The sequence below is a fragment of the Apodemus sylvaticus genome, chromosome 7 (assembly GCF_947179515.1).
Source record: "Apodemus sylvaticus chromosome 7, mApoSyl1.1, whole genome shotgun sequence".
Lineage (NCBI taxonomy): Eukaryota > Metazoa > Chordata > Mammalia > Rodentia > Muridae > Apodemus > Apodemus sylvaticus.
The window spans coordinates 128,602,771-128,622,580 of record NC_067478.1 but is presented as its reverse complement, the minus strand read 5'-3'; the positions used below and the strand labels follow the sequence as shown (position 1 = coordinate 128,622,580).

At 38.6% G+C, this 19,810-nt stretch overlaps 1 protein-coding gene across 1 annotated transcript in view; it reads right to left on the bottom strand.

Moving 5' to 3' along the window:
• The window catches only part of Dync2h1 (dynein cytoplasmic 2 heavy chain 1), a 252,371-nt gene that overhangs the window by 63,059 nt on the left and 169,502 nt on the right, over positions 1–19,810 (bottom strand). The window contains exons 72-76 of the mRNA XM_052189168.1: positions 19,210–19,260; positions 17,572–17,649; positions 11,401–11,532; positions 10,390–10,462; positions 925–1,085 (exon numbers count right to left, since the gene is read on the bottom strand). Coding sequence (XP_052045128.1) covers positions 925–1,085; positions 10,390–10,462; positions 11,401–11,532; positions 17,572–17,649; positions 19,210–19,260 — 495 coding nt within the window. The remainder of the gene's footprint in view (positions 1–924; positions 1,086–10,389; positions 10,463–11,400; positions 11,533–17,571; positions 17,650–19,209; positions 19,261–19,810) is intronic.

The following is a 19,810-nucleotide window of genomic DNA, read 5'->3' as shown; positions in this document are numbered from 1 at the left end:
GAGTTAATCATATTTTGCAAAAACATCAATTTATAGTTCAAATACGTAGCCTTATCTTCTGGTCTGTGTCCCTGACCACAGGTAGAGCCTGTGGAAAGGGCTCCAGACTCTCACATATAAACACACACTGTTTCACAAATGACTGCATGGAAAGCCAAGGGCTTGTTAGGAAACCCTACATGCTCTGGTAGAAATTTTACTTTTTAAACTTTAATGGGTGTGTGAAGTATTTGAATTTTTAAATTATTTTGTTCATAATGAAAAAGATTTAATAACTTTCCAAAACCTGACTATAAATTATAATTTCATTTTCAAACCTGCATGCAAGTTGACTTGAAAGATGAAGAGAATTAACAAAAGTCATTCCTTAAGAAAGACAGTATGCTATTGGGTGGATTTTGTTCATAATATTTATGCATTTCTTTGGTTTTAAGTCATGGGACTTTCAGGAAAATATTACTGCATTTGTTATAAAAGCATCTAATTGAAAATTATTTTAAAGTCATTCTCAAATTTTAATTAAATTATATTTCCTATTGTGTTCTTAAAAGTAAACACAGTATTTAGAGCCTTACCTCAAGTTACCTTGGAACTCCTGCAAGTGAGCAGCTATGCTGATCTAACCCTGGCCTTCTGCCTCCTGAACCTTCATACCCAATAACCTACTTCCTTTTAAAACACTCTTCTGATTTCATTTGGCTTATCTGGATAGATAACTCAATAGCTTTCCCACCTCAAGGTTCTTCATTACATCCGTAAGATTCTTTATGCTAGGCTTGAGTTCTGGATATGGGTACCTTTTGGCTTGCCACACATTTTTAATGTCCATTTCCCTGATCAGATCTAGGATCTAGTTTGGGAAGAACATGAAAGACAGGAAAAAAAAAAAAAAAAAAAAAAAAACAGTGGGCAGTTTCTACCCACCTGGTGATAGCACTCGCTGCTTCTTTCAGCACTAGCAAGTTCCTGAAGTTCCTGAGAAGGGTCAGCTCCCGGAGAGATTATGATCAAAATGGGCTCAATCTCAAGTGTCTCCTTGTATAAGCGCTTGAGGTTCAGAGGAAGAGGGGATAACTCCTTCAACCCTGAAACATGTATAACCGAAATTAAAGAAGGAAAGTAACATTCATTATAACATTTACTAAAAATAATTATGTAAGGTGCATAAGCCACCTTTCCCAGATAAGTGCAGCTACTAGCTATTGTCAAAGAAGCCATTCTGAACAGCAAAAGGATACCATCCCAGAATATCACAACTGGATACAATGCAGACAACAATGGATCATTGGGAAGTCCAGCCCCAACTGATACATCTGCACAACAGCTCCTGTATCAATGGTTTAGCAGGTAGATCATAAGAGCCGGTAGTTTGCAAAGAAAGAGTTTCTTCTAGATATAAACAAGATTAGAAAATGGTACTATTAATGGATATGTTAATGTGGAAACACAGAATTACAGGCAACTAATGAATGCTAGAAGAAGAGAATCAGCTTCTCCTAGGAATGAGTCTCTCACTGGTTGTCCAATGCAGAGTAGTCAGCCTTGAAATTAAATGTACACAAACAACAAAAATAGACTTAGCAAGTTTGTGTGTGTGCATGTATGTACATATATATTTATATATAGGAATATATGCATATATATGTCACTGAAAATATACACATGTAATAATAATTAAACACAAAATGCTATGAGCTTGAGTTTGGAGGGAACAAAGATGTGGCTTGAGAAAGGGGAAGTGTTGGAGGGAAGAAAAGGAATGGTGATGATGATGGTGATGATGACAATAACAACAACGATAAAGCACCTGCCATTCTGCCATGGATAACTGTCCACAAATATCTTTCTAATGCTGATGCACATAGATGTGTACACTTTACAATGTAGAATTTTCTTGCCTATTCTTATCCAAGAATGAGGGCTTTTTTCCTCCCAGTAATTTGTCTTTTATTAAAAAAAATTATAACTTAAATTTCTTTTTAAAGCTATAAGACATTCTCATCCAGATAACTATTTTAAAGATGTACTTTACCCCAGTTTTGACACAATATCAAGAGCCAAAGTTGGTATCTTTGTGCATGCTTCTTCTGGTCCATAAACTGAATTATTTCTTAAATTAAATACAGAGATTTTAGTTGGTAGTCAAGATTGTGCATATTTTTTTTCATTTTATGAGATACATTCTTTATTTACATTTTAAATGTTGTCCCCTGTCCTGGTTTCCTCCCCAAAATCCCACCTGCCTCCTCCTGTTCATCAATTGATCCACTCCCATTTCCCTCTCCTGGTATTCCCCTACACTGTAGCATCAAGCCTTCTCAGGACCAAGGACCTCCCCTCACTTTGATGTCCAACAAGGCCACGCTCTACTGCATATGCATCTGGAACCATGAATCCCTCCATGTGTACTCTTTGGTTGATGGTTTAGTCACTGGGAGCCCTGGGGGTACTGGGTGACTCATATTGTTGTTCCTCCTGTGGTGCTGCAAACCCCTTGAGCTCCTTGGGTCCTTTCTCTAGCTCCTCTATTAGGGAGACCATGCTTAGTACAATGGCTGAGAGTGTCCCCCTCTGTATTTGTCATGCACTGGGAGAGCATCCCAGGTGACAGCTGTATCAGGCTCCAATCAGCAAGCACTTGTTGGCATCCAGAATAGTGTCTGGGTTTTGTAACTGTATATGGCTGGATCCCAAGTTGGGGCAGTCTCTGGATGATCTTTCCCTCAGTCTCTGCTCCACACTTTGTCTCTGTATCTCCTCCTGTGGGTATTTTTTTTACCCCTTCTAAAAAAGACCAGAGTATCCATACTTTGTTCTTCCTTCGTATTGAGCTTCATTTAATCTGTGAATTGTGTCTTGGGTATTCCAAGCTTCTGGGCTAATATCCACTTATCAGTAAGTGCATACCATGTATATTCTTTTGTGATTGGGTTACCTCACTAAGGATGATATTTTCTGTTTCCATCCATCTGCCTAAGAATTTCATGAATTCGTTGTTTTTAATGGCTGAGTTGCATAAATGTACCATATTTTCTGTATCCATTACTCTGTTGAGGGACATCTGGGTTCTTTTCAGGTTCTGGCTATTATAAACAAGGCTGCTATGAACATAGAGGAACATGTGTACTTATTGCATGTTGGAGAATATTCTGGGTATATGCCCAAGAGTGGTATAGCAGGGTTCTCCAGTAGTATTAGGCCAAATTTTCTGATGAACTCCTAGATTTATTTCCAGAGTGGTACCAGATTGCAATCCCACCAGCAGTAGAGGAGTGTTCATCTTTCTCCACATCCTCACCAACACCTGCTGTCACCTGAGTTTTTGATCTTAGCCATTCTGACTGTATGAGGGAAAATCTCAGAGTTGTTTTGATTTGCATTCCTCTGATGAATAAGGATGTTACGTGCTTCTCAGCCATTTGATATTCCTCGGGAGAAAATTCTTTATTTAGCTCTGTACCCCATTTATAATAGGTTCTCTGGAGTCTAACTTCTTGAGTTCTTTGTATATATTGGATATTAGCACTCTGTAGTATGTAGGGTTGGTAAAGATCTTTTGCCAGTTTGTTGGTTGCCATTTTGTCCTATTGATAGTGTCAGTTGCCTTACAGAAACTTTGTAATTTTATGAGGTCCCATTTGTCAGTTTGTGATCTTAGAGCATAAGCTATTGGTGTTCTGTTCAGGAAATTTCCCCCTGTGTCCAAGTGCTGAAGGCTCTTCCGCCGCTTTCTTTCTATTAGTTTCAGAGTGTCTGGTTTTATGTGGAGGTCCTTGATCCATTTGGACTTGAGCTTTGTACAAGGAGGTAAGAATGGATCAATTTGCATTCATCTGCATGCTAACCACCAGTTGAACAAGCACCATTGAAAAGGTTCTCTTATTTCCACTGGATGGTTTTAGATCCTTTGTCAAAGTTCAAGCGACCATAGGTATATGGGTTCATTTCCAGGTCTTCAATTCTATTCCATTGATATATTTGCCTGTCACTGTACAAATACCATGCAATTTTTAACACTATTGCTTTGTAGTACTGCTTGAGGTCTAAGATACTGATACAGAGGTTCTTTTACTGTTGAAAAGAGTTTTAGCTCTCCTGGGGTTTTTGTTATTCCAGATGAATTTGAGAATTGGTTTTTAATTCAATGAACAATTAGGTTAGAATTTTGGTGGGGATTGCATTGAATCTCTAGATTGCTTTTGGCAAGATGGCCATTTTTACTATATTTATCCTGCCAATCCAAAAGTATGGGAGATCTTTCCATCTTCTGAGGTCTTCTTTAATGCCTTTCTTCAGAGACTTGAAGTTCTTGTCATATAGATCTTTTAATTGTTTGGTTAGAGTCACACCAAGATACTTTATATTGTTTGTGGCTATTGTGAAGGGTGTCAATACCCTAATTTCTTTCTCAAACTTTTTATCCTTGAATATAGGAAGGCTATTGATTTGTTTGAGTTAATTTTATATCCAGCCACTCTGCTGAAGTTGTTTATCAGCTGTAGGAGTTCTCTGGTGGAGGTTTTTGGGTCACTTAAGTATTCTATCTGCAAATAGTGATAGTTTGACTTCTTCCATTCCAATTTGTATCCTTTTGACCTCCTTATGTTGTCTAATTGCTCTAGCTAGAACTACAAGTACTATATTGAATAGATATAAAGAGGGGGCAGCCTTGTCTAATCCCTGATTTTAGTGGGATTGCTTCAAGTTTCTCTCCATTTAGTTTGATGTTGGCTCCTACTTTGCTGTATATTGCTTTTACTATGTTTAGGTATGGGCCTTGAATTCCTGAGCTTTCCAAGACTTTTAACATGAAAGGATGCTGAATTGTGTCAAATGCTTTTTCAGCATCTAATGAAATGACCACATGATTTTTTTCTTTGAATTTGTTTATGTAGATTACATTGATGGATTTCTGTATATTGAACCATCCCTGCATCTCTGAGATAAAGCTTCCTTGATCGTGGTGATTGAGCATTTTGATGTGTTCTTAGATTCAGTTGCCAAGAATTTTATTGAGTATTTTTGCATCAATATTCATAAAGGAAATTGGTCTAAAGTTCTCTTTCTTTGTTGGATCTTTGTCTGGTTTTGGTATCAGTGTAATTGTGGCTTCGTAGAATGAGTTTGGTAGTGTTCCTTCTGTTTCTATTTTGTGGAATAGTTTGAAGAGTATTGGTGTTAGACCTTCTTTGAAGGTCTGAGAGAATTCTGCACTAAAACCATCTGGTTCTCTGCTTTTTTTTTGGTTGGGGGACTTTCAATGACTGCTTCTATTTCTTTAGAGCTTATGGGACTGTTTAAATGGTCTTTCTGATCTTGATTTAACTTTGGTATTTGGCATCTGTCTAGAAAATTGTTGATTTCATCCAGATTTCAAGTTGTGTTGAGTACAGGCTTTTGTAGTAGGATCTGATGATTTTTTTTTTTTAATTTCCTCAGTTTCTGTTGTTATATCTCCCTTTTCATTTCTGATTTTGTTAATTTGGATACTGTCTCTGTGCCCTTTGGTTAGTCTGGCTAAGGGTTTATCTATCTTGCTGATTTTCTCAAAGAACCAGCTCCTGGTTTTGTTGATTCTTTGTATGGTTCTCTTTGTTTCTACTTGATTGTTTTCGGCCCTGTGTTTGATGATTTTCTGCTTTCTACTCCTCTTGGGTATATTGGCTTCTTTCTACTCTAGAGCTTTCAGGTGTGCTGTTAAGCTGCTAGTGTATGCTCTCTCCATTTTCTTTTTGGAGGCACTCAAGAGCTATGAGTTTTCCTGTTAGCACTGCTTTTATTGTGGCCCATTAGTTTGTGTATGTTCTGTCTTCATTTTTATTAAATTCTAAAAAGTCTTTAATTTCTTTATTTCTTCCTTGACAAGAGCATTGTTCAGCTTCTATGTGAATGTGTGTTTTCTGTTGTTTTTGTTGCTACTGAAGACCATCCTTATTCCATAGTGATCTGTTAGGAGGCATGGGGTTATTTTAATCTTCTAATATCTGTTGAGGTCTGTTTGGTGACCAATTATATGGTCAGTTTTGGAAAAGGTACCATGAGGAGTTGAGAAAAAGGTATATACTTTTGCTTTAGGATGAAATGTTCTATATATATCTGTTAAATCCAATTGGCCCAAAGCTTCAATTAGTTTCATTGTGTCCCTGTTTAGTTTCTGTTTTCCTGATTGGTCCACTGAGGAAAGTAGAGTGTTGAAGTCACCCACAATTATTGTGTTAAGTGCAATGTGTGCTTTGAACTTTAGTAATGTTTCTTTTACGAATGTGGGTGGCCTTGCATTTGGAGCATAGGTCTTCAGAATTGAGAGTTCTTCTTGGTAGATTTTTCCTTTGATGAGTATGAAGTGTCCTTCCATGTCTTTCTTGATGACTTTTGGTTGAAAGTCAATTTTATATGATAGTAGAATGGCTACTTGTTTCCTGGGGCTATTTGCTTGGAAAATTGCTTCCAACCTTTGACTCTGAGGTAGTGTTTGTCTTTGACACTGAGGTGTGTTTCCTTTATGTAGCAAAATGCTGGGTCCTATTTACATATCCAGTCTGTTATTCTATGTCTTTTTATTGGGGGAACTGAGTCCATTGATGTTAAGAGATATTAAGGAATAGTGATTTGTTGCTTCCTGTTATTTTTATGATTGTGTTATCTTCTTTTGGGTTTGTTGAAAGACTACTTTCTTGCTTTTTCTAGGGTGTAGTTCCCCTCCTTGTGTTGGCATTTTCCAACTATAATCCTTTGTAGGGCTGGATTTGTGAAAAGATTGGTTAATTTGTTTTTGTCATGGAATATCTTGGTTTCTCCATGTATGCTGATTGAGAGTTTTGCTGACTATAGAAGTCTGGGCTGGCATTTGTATTCTCTTAGGGTCTGTATGAGAACTGCCCAGGATCTTCTAGCTTTCATCATCTCTGGTGAGCAGTCTGGTGTAATTCTGATAGGTCTGCCTTTATAAGTTACTTGACCTTTTTTCCCTTCCTGCTTTTAATATCCTTTGTTCAGTGCATTTAGTGTTTTTATTATTATGTGCCAGGAGGAATTTCTCTTCTAGTCCAGTCTGTTTGGAGTTCTGTGCTTCTTGTATGTTCATGGGCATCTCTTTCTTTAGGTGAGGGAAGTTTTCTTCTATAATTTTGTTGAAGATATTTACTGGGCCTTTACGATGTAAATCCTCACACTCGTCTATACCTATAATCCTTAGGTTTGGTCTTTTCATTGTGTCCTGGATTTCCTGGATGTTTTGGGTTACCAGCTTTTTGCATTTTGTATTTTCTTTGACTGTTGAGTCAATTCTTTCTATGGTATCTTCAGCACCTGAGACTCTTTTTTTTCTATCTCTTGTATTCTGTTGATGATGCTTGCATCTATGACTCCTGATTTCTTTCCAAGGCTTTCTATCTCAAGAGTTGTCTCCTTTGGGATTTCTTTGTTGTTTCTACTTCCATTTTTAGATCCTGGATGGTTTTGTTCAGTTCCTTCACTTGTTTGTTTGTGTTTTCCTGTAATTTTTTAAGGGATTTTTGTGTTTCCTCTTTAAGAGGATTCTACCTGTTGACACATGTTCTCCTGTATATCTTTAAGGAAGTTATTTATGTCCTTCTTGAAGTCCTCTATAAGCATCATGAGATGCTATTGTAAATACCGATCTTGCTTTTCCACTGTGTTGGGCTATCCAGGACTTGCTGTTGTGGAAGAACTTGGTTCGGATTGTGCCATGTTACCTTGGTTTATATTGGTAATATTCTTGCGATTGCTTTTTGCCATCTGGTTATCTCTGGTGTTAGCTGGTGTTTCTGTCTCTGACTGTGGCTTATATGTCCTGTAAGTCTGTGTATCTGTGCTCCTGGGAGACCCGTTCTCTCTGTATACACAGGGATGTAGGTACTCCTTGTGGTGGTATTTGTGTATATAGCTCTGTGGTGCAGCATCAATTCTGGGTGCAGATGGAAATCGGAAGACTCCTGACCCAGGCTGCTCCTAGGCTCTTGTGTCCTCAGGGTTTCGGGCTGTTTCCTCTGAGCAGCAGAGGATGGCCCAGAGCTGTGCTGTCTGGCCTCTCCACACTCCTGGGTGGTCAGCTATCTCCCTGCACCATCTGGTGTGCTGTGCTGTGGCAGAGGATTGATTGTGCACATTTTAAAGATTGTTTTTATTAAATAAGAGTAAATTTAGTGAAGTTGTCCTAGAAAATTTGTTTGAGTTTATGAATACATAAATGAAATTAGGTTAAAATAAGTGTTTCTCCTTTCTCCTTTCTTTTCAGACAGTCTCACATAGCCCAGGCTAGCCTTGAACTTGCTATTCAATTTAATTGACCTCAATTTTTGATCCTCCTGTCTCCACCTTCCTAGGGCTGGGATTACAGATATTGAGTACCCAGGATGTGTACTGGTGATGGGACCTAGAACTTTATGTGTGCATGGAAAGTTGTCTCAACTCAGCTACAACCTCATACTAAACAAATGTATTTCTTAAGTACACATTTTATTATTAGCCCTTAAAATTGTATAGTTAATAACAATTTAAAATTAGTTAAAGTTTGTGCTTTCTGGAGGCATATGTTGTAGCTGGAAAAATAAGTAATTAACAAGCAAATAACAAAATGCCAGATGTTAACACAGTTCCAGAAGAAATAGTCTGACAAAGAAATTCAAGATGGTGAGATGCTATTTCCAAAATGAGAGAAATCTTCATGGAACAATCAAATAAGGCAATAAGGGGGTTGAGTGGTGATTGGATAGAACAGTGGCTGCAACGATCTGGGGATACCAGAGCCACACCTATACACAAGGATGGACAGAGGCAAACCTGTGCACAGAATGAACCAAAAATACACACCTGTGCACAAGGATAGACAAAACCACATCACACCTATGCACAAGGATAGACAGAGCCACCCCTGTGCACAGGATAGACAGAGCCACACCTGTGCACAAGGATGGACAGAGCCACACCTGTGCACAAGGACAGACAGAAGCACACCTGTGCACAAGGACAGACAGAAGCACACCTGTGTACAAGGACAGTGAGAAGCACACCTGTGCACAAGGACAGACAGAGCCACACGTGTGCACAAAGATGCACGTCAACTGTTAGACAAGAATGTGAGTGAGGGGTCAATAATATCTGTAGGGAGGGCAGAAAGCTCCACCTTTATCTTAAGGGTGCTTGGGACGAGAGATGTCAGCAGAGGGTGTTATAAGGAAAGCCCTATGGTTTAGTATCTCCAGGCTACTCTAGCTGCCCTGGGGACAACTGAAGCTGTGAAGAGGAAGAGGAGAGAAAAACCTGCCACCTCACTCCTACCACAGTGACTTCAGAAAAGGACAGGTGCTGAGTGATGAGACAAGTGGACTCTGAAATACTATGTAATTAGCTAAGGTGACAGACTGGGGTGACAATTTACTTAAGTTGACATCATAAAGTAAATAAACTCAGAATAAGTTTTGGAGTTATAATTTAAAATATCTGCAAATAAACTTTAAAGGAGATATGGTGAGAGAAGTAAATTTGGGAATTTTTAATCTGAGTAGTCAATTCGATGCTTCGATAGAAATATAAGATGTTTCCACTGAACTAAACTTATGTTGTCTATTAGTCATTCATAGAAAACAACAGACAAGTGCTTAGTAACAGGAACCCAGAAGCCCAGCTCCTAGGGCAAGATTCAGGCATGTGACCATGACACCTAGCTGTTTTCAGACTTAACAGTTTTTACTAATTTTTTCCTACAGAAAGGCAATTATTTCCACATAAGTCATTTTTAAATTTTTTTTGGATCATACTCTCTGAAAAGCTGAAAAAATACTACAATCTGAAAAGCAAGCAAATTGACAATATTTTGTTTTAGATATGCTTTTAAAAATTACTAATTTTGAAGGCTATAGTGCTGAAGGCTATAATAGCTGTAAATATTTTCTTGTAGTTGTGAAATTTTTCCGAGCCTAAGGTAGTATATATATATATACATATATACATATATGTATATATATATTATAAATTTGCCATTAATACTTAATGCATTCTTTGTAATCCTTATAACAACTAAAAAAGAAAAAAATACTTCCACAAGAAAAGAATGTTTAAAAGCTCAGTATTTTTACCACAGTATGTCAATTATGTATTAAATTTAATTAAACACTGAGTATAACTATTATATTACTATTATATAATTATATAATATATAATTATACTGAGTATAATTATTATATTAATATATTATGTCCAACAGGGAGAGGTATATTCTAACTAAGTGGAAATTATAAGTCACATGAATAATAAAAACAAATAATGAAAAACCCTAAAGCATTTCTACTAAGTTTAACATGAAATGAAATGTAAGTTCAAACGAAGTCATCAGGTCAAAGGTTAGACTTTGGAAAGGACTGTATTTACCCAGAGCCTTGCAGGCAAACAGAGCCATGGCACTCTGCAGTCTGTCTGGCCGCAGAGCCTGAACTACAAGAACCTAAAACAAAATGGAAAATTTTATAAACAGATGTTTCTCAGCAGTGTTAATTAAACAATAGTCAATGATTACTAGTGACGTTTACAGAAATATATATGAATAACCTCTGTTGCATAGTATTTACCATGCTTGAAACTGTCACAATAGGTATGAACCAAGACTTCTCTTTTGTGTCAAAAATTCCTTAAAGCTTTTATGTAAAGTAAACAGGGTGAATGAGATATGCCTTCAAAATCCCATGAAGGGCCCGATGGGCTGTGAAGACGGCAGAGGAAACGTTTAGCATCTGGCAGCTGCCTGCTTGACATCTGCTCAGCCCTGTGTATCTATAATATTGCTTTGATGCATAAATGTTCTTTTTCAGATGGTTTTTTGTTGGGTTTAAACATATTTTCTGAGACCACACTCACTGTGTGCACGTGCGTACGTGCATGTGCACATACACACAGACACAATTAATTAGCTCCCATAATGGACAGCTTGGAGAAGAGGGCTATTTCCGGGCACCAGTTACCAAAACCATTTGCCCAGCTCAAGTTAAAGGTGCCCACAAAGAGATCTCACCACCTCTTTTGAAGTGGAATTTTTAAAGTTCCCTTTCCTTCACATTAAATTCTCTCCTTAGATACAACTTGAATAAGATGAGTGAATAAAGATCTTTTCCATTTACAGTTTGGTTCCTTTTAAAAAGACCTCTTTTCCTATTTAAGGATCCTGCGAGGATCAGAGGCAGAGGACAAGAGCTATAGGGAAATGCCCACAGAGATGCTGCCAGGGCTTTCCGGATAAGGTGGCCATGGCAGAAAGCCCTTCCTCATGCATATGGATGAAAGTTAGACAGTGTGCTGAAAGCAAAGTTGTTACTTAAACAGCATCTCAAGGACAAGAGAAATTCACAGTGTGATTTTGTTTTGCACTTGGATAACATTAAATTTTACCTGCTGAAATAAAGAAATCTTCTTTGCAAGAATTGATGGAAACTCTTGTTCACACATTGAATGATGATAGTAAGTACGCCAAAGTGCCCCATCTTCAAAGCAGAGTGTCTGGTAGAGACCAGGGAGAGAGATCTAAAACAGAAATGACCTAGTTAGGAGCTGCCAGCATGTGACAAGAACTCCAAGAGAAAAGCACACTGATACTATAGATGCTCTTTACTTGTCTCCTATTCTGTGATGGTATGCCTCATCTGCTATAAGTCGGTAAGGTGAACTCGTCCAGATTGGAGCCAGTAAAGCACGCCTAAGGTAGTAGTATATCAATCAATAGTCATAAATATTTTCCATATACCTAGCTATGTCCACCATCATCAAAACCAGGGACAAGTCATAGGGACAGCACAACTGAGCACATGATCAATTCCAAAATTATCTCCAGCAACAAGGATGCTTTTCTTTATTAGATATTTGCTTCATTTACATTTCAAATGGTATCCCCTTTCCACGTTACCCCTCAGAAAATCCCCTTTCCCATCCCCCCAATTTCCTGACTTGCATTCCCTTATTCTGGGCAATCAAGCCTTCACAGCACCCATGGTCTCTCCTCTCATTGATGTCTGAAATGGTCATCTTCTGCAACATATGAAGCTGGAGCCATGAGTCCCTCCATGTGTACTCTCTGGTTGGTGGTTTAGTCCCTGAGAGCTCTGGGGGTACTGCTTGGTACATATTATTGTTCCTCCTGCAGGGCTGCAAACCTCTTTAGCTCCACTTTCCAATAAGGATCAAGGTATCCACACTTTGATCTTCCTTCTTCTTGAGCTTCATGTAGTCTGTGAGTTGTATCTCGGTTGTTCCGAGCTTCTGGGTTAATATCCAATTATCAGCGAGTGCATACCATGTGTGTTCTTTTGTGACTGGGTTACCCCATTCAGGATATTTTCTAGCTCCATCCATTTGCCTAAGAATTTCATGAATTCATCGTTTTTAATAGCTGAATAGTACTCCATTGTACTAGCTAGAGAAAGGACCCAAGGAACTGAACAGGTTTGCAGCCCTGCAGGAGGAACAACAATATGTACCAATATGTTCCATTCCTCTCTTGAGGGACATCTGGGTTCTTTCCAACTTCTGGCTTTTATAAAGAAAGCTGCTATGAACATAGTGGAGCATGTGTCCTTATTACATCCAATAGAGAACTAATATCCAATATATACAAAGAACTCAAGAAGGTAGACTCCAGAGAACAAAATAACCCATTAGAAATGGGGTACAGAGCTAAACAAAGAATTCTCAACTAAGGAATACCAGATGGCTGAGAAAGACCTAAAAAAAATCTTCAACATCTGTAGTCATCAGGGAAATGCAAATCAAAACAACCCTGAGATTCCATCACATACCAGTCAGAATGGCCAAGATCAAAAACTCAGAGGACAGCAAATGCTGGCCAGGATGTGGAAAAAGAGGAACACTCCTCCATTGCTGGTGGGATTGCAAGCTGGAACAACCACTCTGGAAATCAGTCTGGTGGTTCCTCAGAAAATTGGACATAGCACTACCTGAAGACCCAGCTATACAACTCCTGGGCATATACCCAGAATAAGCTCCAACATGTAATAAGTATGCTCTTTTTAACCAAACTTTGCTATGGTGCTACTGAGGGTGTTATAGTTGGTTTCATTTTCAACCTTAGGGCCCAAGACTTTCTCTAGAAGTTTTATGAAGACACTTCTACAGCAACTTAGCAAACATGCCTACCCTTTGTCTCTCATTCAGTACCGTCCTCTCACCTATGATCAACTTCATGCAAAGTTGAACCAGAGTTCTTTACTTCTTTAGCTGCAATTAGCTCTTGAGGACTTATATCCAGAAAACCCACTTAGTTTTGGCCTTAAACAATATCTCCTCTCAGAAATTTATCCAAATATATCCATTCCATCTATCTCAATGTTACCTATTCCCCAACTTTTTCCATGATGAACAATATGACCAGTGTTAACATTATGATATACATATGAAGTATAAATCTGTATAGAAGGGTGCTTTCTTTTAAAACAGTGGTAGACCTATTTCTATAACTGTAGAAACTTTATGCATAGAATTATGTATCAAGAATGTTAGGATACTATATTTACCATTTATACACATATCTAAATAATCCTTTGCAATGGTCATATTTCATTATGTACCCTAACTAACAGAAGAAACAAAATGTAACAATTCACATTTAACTTAAGCAGTTTTAATAAATGTAAGACTTGGGATATTATCTGACAGTGTTTATTAACTTAAGTAACAGCTGGCATATAAGCACCATCACTACCACCAGCACTGCACGATACAGCACTTAACTGTCCCTTTATAAGTCAGCAGTCTGTGGTGGCCTATGTAGCACAGTTATGTGTCCTCTGGCTATGTATTAGACATCAAATCAAATAACCAGGATTATGGATCTTGCGAGGTACCAACCATATCAAATAGCAAGTTTCTGGTATGTTCCTGCAATGTAAACTTGTTCATGGAAGAGTTTCTTAAAAATATAAGATACACATTTGATGTTAAAGAAAACCATAGCTGCATTATAGTTAAAGATGTAAAAGCAGATCCAATTCAGTGCTATTGCAATGGGAAGATATCAATATATAACAGGTTCAACTCTTAATACAACTTAGAAAACACAAATGTATATATACTCAAGAAGTAGAATCGAAGTTAGTGAATAAACAATTACTGAGTTCTGTAAAGACTCAGTGTAGCAGTATAGGGCAAAACCAGAACAGGGAAGTGTGAAGGGGTGGATGGGAGAACAGGGGGAAGGAAGAGGGCTTATGGGACTTTCGAGGAGTGAGGGGCCAGAAAAAGGGGCAATCATTTGAAATGTAAATAAAAAATATATCAAATAAAAAGAAAACAAAGGAAAAAAACAATTACTGAGACTACTTCAGGGGTAACAGGAGACTCTGACTAAAGAACTCAATAGGACTTGCTCAACTAGGTCAAAGTGAGATGGCAAAGGCTATGTGGAGCATTTGATGAAGAAGATAGGAGAACTCTGAGAAAACAACTGAGTTCACAATAAGGTTCACAAATAAGCATGAGGGAAGGGCCAGCAGGTTCATTCACGCCAAGTCAACAAAGAACTCTGGGCACTGGCCACTCTAATGGCCTACAGCAAGCGAGAAGTGAAGAGTCAAGGAAGACAATGACAAATATGAAAAGAAACCCACTCACTTTATCAACAAAAAAATACACACAAAAAGGCACATATTGCAGTGGTAAAGGCCCCAGAATGTGGGCATGAATTCTGACTCTTGCTTGCACATCCTCAGCACTTCACTGTTACATCAATGTGACCACAGCAGCTGCCTCCGAGTGTCCAACTAGGTAATAAGAATGCCATGTTTAACTTCAGCAGAATATCTCAGAGGGAACCACCAATAATTGCTGGTCATCTTTACCCTTATCTCTGTGGCTACTGTAGTTCGATATATTTATAAGGAAAATAAGCCAAAAAAAAAAAAAAAAAAAAGAAAAAAAGAAAAAAAAGAAAAAAGGGAAAGGGGGAACAAACTTTGGGAGTACATTTGTCATTGATCTCTAAAAATAATACTTTGAGCTGAACAATTAAAAAATAAGCTGAAGGAGAGAGCTACCACAGTAATTCTTTAGCATTTTAAATGGAGAGATTTTATGTTCTCACTGCAGAAATGTCAACACTAATATAAGTAAGTTGCACATACAAAATGTCAACAACACTAAAACACACAAATATAAAATATCTCTCAAAACAGAAAAGAAATACTTTAATTATTTATTTACCTTTGTTTTATGTAAATTGGTTTTTTGCCTCTCGATATGTCTGTGTGAGAGTTACAAGCAGCTGTAAACTGCCATTGAGTGCTGGGATTAGAGCACGGGTTCTCTGGAAGAGAAGTCAGTACCCTTAGCCATTAACACCTCTCTGGACCCAAGAAGTATTTTTAATGGGAACTGAATATGGCTCACTGGCTAAAATGCCTGCTCTGCAGGCATGAGTTCTGAACAACATGAGTTCTGAACAACAAAAAAGCCAGGCATGGTGACGTGTGTCTGTACTCCTAGCTCTGGGTATCAGAAACAGGAGGATCCTTGGTCCTTGCTGATAGCTCAGTCTAGTCAATTGGTGGGGTCTAGACTCAGTAGAAGATACTGGTCTCATTGCCAACCTACAAACTGGGAAAAAAACTTTACTAACCCTACATCTGACAGAGGGCTAATATCTAAAATATATAAAGAACTCAAGAAGTTAACAGCCAAAAAACCAAATAACCCAATTAAAAAAAGGAGTACAGAGCTAAACAGAGAATTCACAACAGAAGAATCTCAGAAAACTGAGAAGCACCTAAAGAAATGTTCAATGTCCTTAGTCATCAAGAAAATGCAAATCAAAATGACCCTGAGATTCTACTTTACACCTATCAGAATGCTTAAAATCAAAAACTCAAGTGACAGCATATGCTGGCAAGGACATGGAGAAAGAGGAACACTTTTCCATTGCTGGTGGGATTGCAATCTGGTACATCCACTCTGAAAATCAATATGGTGGTTCCTCAGAAAATTGAAAATAGTTCTACCTGAAGACCCAGTTTTATATCTCTTGGGTATAAACCCAATGATAACCAACCATACCACAAGGACACGTGCTCCACTATGTTCATAGCGGCCTTATTTGTAATAGCCAGAAGCTGGAAACAACCTAGATGTTCGTCCGTGGAAACAGAAAATGTGATTCATTTACACAATGGAATACTATTCAGCTATTAAAAACAAAGACATCATAGATTTTTTTTCAGGCAAATAGATGGAACTAGAAAATATCATCCTGAGTGAGGTAACCTAAACCTAAAAGACATGAATGGTATATACTCGCTGATAAGTAAATATTAGCCAAAAAAAACAACAACAACAACAAAAAAAAAACCAAAAAAAAAAAAACCAGAATATCTAGGATACAACCCATAGACCATAAGAAGTTTAATAAGCAGGAAGGCCCAAGTAAAGATGCTTTAATCCCACTTAAAAGGGGGAACAAAATAATCACAGGAGGCAGAGGGAGGGAGGAACCTGGGTGGGAGAGGGAAGTGGAAGGGGAAAAGTGGAACAAGATCAGGTCGGGGTTGGGGGAGAGAGAGGCCCAGATGGACAGAAGAATAAAGGGAAGCATGCAGCCTCTGGGGGTGGGATGTGGGAGGACCCTCTAAAAAGTACCAGAGACCCAGGAGGTAACAGATTTTCAGGTCTCAATGGGGGTGACCTTAGCCAAATTGTCCAACATTGGAGAAGAGAACTCAAAGAGTCCACCTCCAGTAGAAAGGGTTACCAACCCACAGTCAAAAGTTCTGACCCAGAATTGTGCCTGTGTAAAAGAAGTGCAGGAGGAAAAGTGGAGAAGAGACTGGAGGAAAGGCAGTGCCGTGACCATCTCAACTCCGGGATTCATCTCATGGGGGATGGGGAGGAACCAAGGCCTGACACTATTATTGATTTTATAGTGCGCTTACAGATGAGAGCGAAGCATGGCTGTCCTCTGAGAGCCCTACAGCTCAGCAGCTGACTGAGACGGACGCAGATACTTACACCCAACCATTGAAGTGAAGTTGGAGAGCCCGATGGTCCAATTGGGTGAAGGATTGAAGAAGCTGAAGGGGAGGGCGACCCCATAGGAAGACCAGCAGTCTCAACTAACCTGGACCCCAGAGACTCAGCCACAGCCAGGCCGCACACATGGCTGGTCTGAGGTCTCAGTACATATATAGCAGATGACTGCCTGCTCTGTCCTCAGTGGGAGAAGATGTGCCTCCTTGAGAGACCTGAGGCCCCAAAGAATAGGGAGGTCTAGGGTGTGTGTGTGTGTGTGTGTGTGTGTGTCAGGGGCAGCACCCTCTCCAAGGCAAGGAAAAGGAATGGGATAAGGAACTGTGGAGGGGGTGTCCCGGAGTGGGGGCAATTGCTGGAGTGTAAATAAATAAAATAAAACCAAACAAACAAAAAGAAGATAGAAAGCAATAAGTTAAGATACTCAACCCTGACCTCTGACCTCCACATGTATTAGCACACATGTGCACAGACATACAATATACAAATAAACACAAACTACTTTTAAAAATTATTCTTTTAAAAAAAGTAAAATACCTTCAATGTTGCCACTGCCCAGCTCCTTTCCTGATCAATCCAAGCTGGAAGCTGGTCACGAATTCTTTGCTGAGAGTCCTTCAGTAAAAGAAGTTTCCCTTAATTGGTAAAATTCATTTGGTAAAATTCAAAATTTAAAAAAAAAGTGACTGAACAGCTATTTTTATCAACACAATTTTGAAAATAATACATTCTATATATTCCTTCTTTATACTTAGTGAGACACTGTGGTCGAAATCTTTGTAATGTAGAGAGAAGCCCAATGAGATAAAAATCATTCATCTTTATTGTGCTTAACTATCCATGAAAAAGGACAACTTAAAATGTCACTGGAAACCATCCTAAAGCTACACTGTATTTAACTACATCTTGCATTTAGAACACGACCTGTAGGAAGCACAGAGGTCACTGTGCTCACAGATCCTATTGTGCTCACAGGAAAACCTGGATTGTTAGCTCACAGGGTTGTTCCTTTAGGGGTAGGAATGCACAGCTGCTTGTGTGCCCAGAAGGCTGCACTGTAGCCTGGTGACCTTTGTGCTACCTGTGTTGCCAGATTCTCCCCCAAACCTCTATCATAAAGATATGGAAGGAGCCGGGCGGTAGTGGCGCACGCCTGTAATCCCAGTACTTGGGAGGCAGAGGCAGGCAGATTTCTGAGTTCGAGGCCAGCCTGGTGTACGGAGTGAGTTTCAGGACAGCCAGGGCTACACAGAGACACCCTGTCTCGAAAAAACCAAAATCCAAAAAAAAAAAAAAAAAAAAAAAAGATATGGAAGGATATCATAAGGGTATGGAAGCCATCTTTATAGACATTGTCACACTCACTTCACTGAGTTTCAATGTAGTCAAGTCTGATCTTTATAGGGTTACTCTGTTCCTAAAGGAGATTTATGGATGCTTTATTGTACACATTTAATTATTACTGGAAAAGCTTTTTGCCAAATAGTGCTGTGCTTAAATATGCCTAAAATAAACTCAGGGTCAGACTCCCAAAATTTGAGCCAACACCAGCTGAGTCTTGTTGAATGGAGCTGCCTTCCTGCCTCCAGTGGACGGTGCTTGGGTGCTAGCTGTGGACAGTGCAGAGACCCTACAATGACAAAGGTGGTGATGTATGTTCAGTACATCAGGTTCAAGAAGATTATGTATTAGCCAGGCAAAACAAAATTAATTTAAAAAGCTATAGTTTCAATAGTTTTAAAGTTTTAAAAAGTAATTTTTAAGTTTCAGTTATATAAGCAAGAATTAGCTTTCCTAAAAACTATAACATTTAAAAAATTAAAAATTCTGTGAAAGAAAGCAATGTTAATTTCTTAGTATTTAATATTTTTCTCTAACAATGTCAGTTCAAGGTCTAAAAAAATATTAAGCTTAGCCAGGCGTGGTGGCGCACGCCTGTAATCACAGCACTTGGGAGGCAGAAGCAGGCGGATTTCTGAGTTCGAGGCCAGTCTCATCTACAGAGTGAGTTCCAGGACAGCCAGGGCTACACAGAGAAACCCTGTCTCCAAAAAAACAAAAAACAAAAAACAAAAAACAAACAAAAAAAATTAAGCTTATTTCATAGTAAAGAAGCATAAGCGAGCATATGGGCAGAACTTTTTCCCCCAGGAGAAAACTCAGATTTTAACTCACAGCTTTGCGTAGCATGTCTCCAACAACCACACCTGTGAATGTATCCCATTCCTAGTGAATAAAACATGAGGGACAGAAACAATATGAGAACACAGCCAGCCAGTTTAAGCATTCTCTTAAATTCCCTATAGGACAGCTTACAGTGCAGCTTCCTCAGAACCTGGGGAGCGCACATGCCCTGGTTCACATAGGGCAGCATTAAGGCAGCATGTGCCACTATAAACTGCACATGAAACCTACCTGGGTAATCATACTGAGACAAAAATTTATGTATACTATGTATGGCACACTCTTCATCTACATTTAAATGTTGTTCTTTAATCAACTACTATGCACTAACATGCCTGGAGTAAAGTCCATGGAGCTTAAAACTCGTTTGCATTGGGTCAAATTAAGAAAGGTATTCAAGGAAGGCACAATAGGACATATTAACCCTGAAAATATATTGAACTCAGTTTTAAAAGTTGTATGAAAGGTAGTTAATAAAAATTATTAGAACCATGTAAATAAATTCAGGAGAACATAAGTAAATACAGCAAGTGGAATTAGAAAATAAGAACGCACACAGGAAGAGCTGTGACTGGCCTGTGTTCTTGAACTC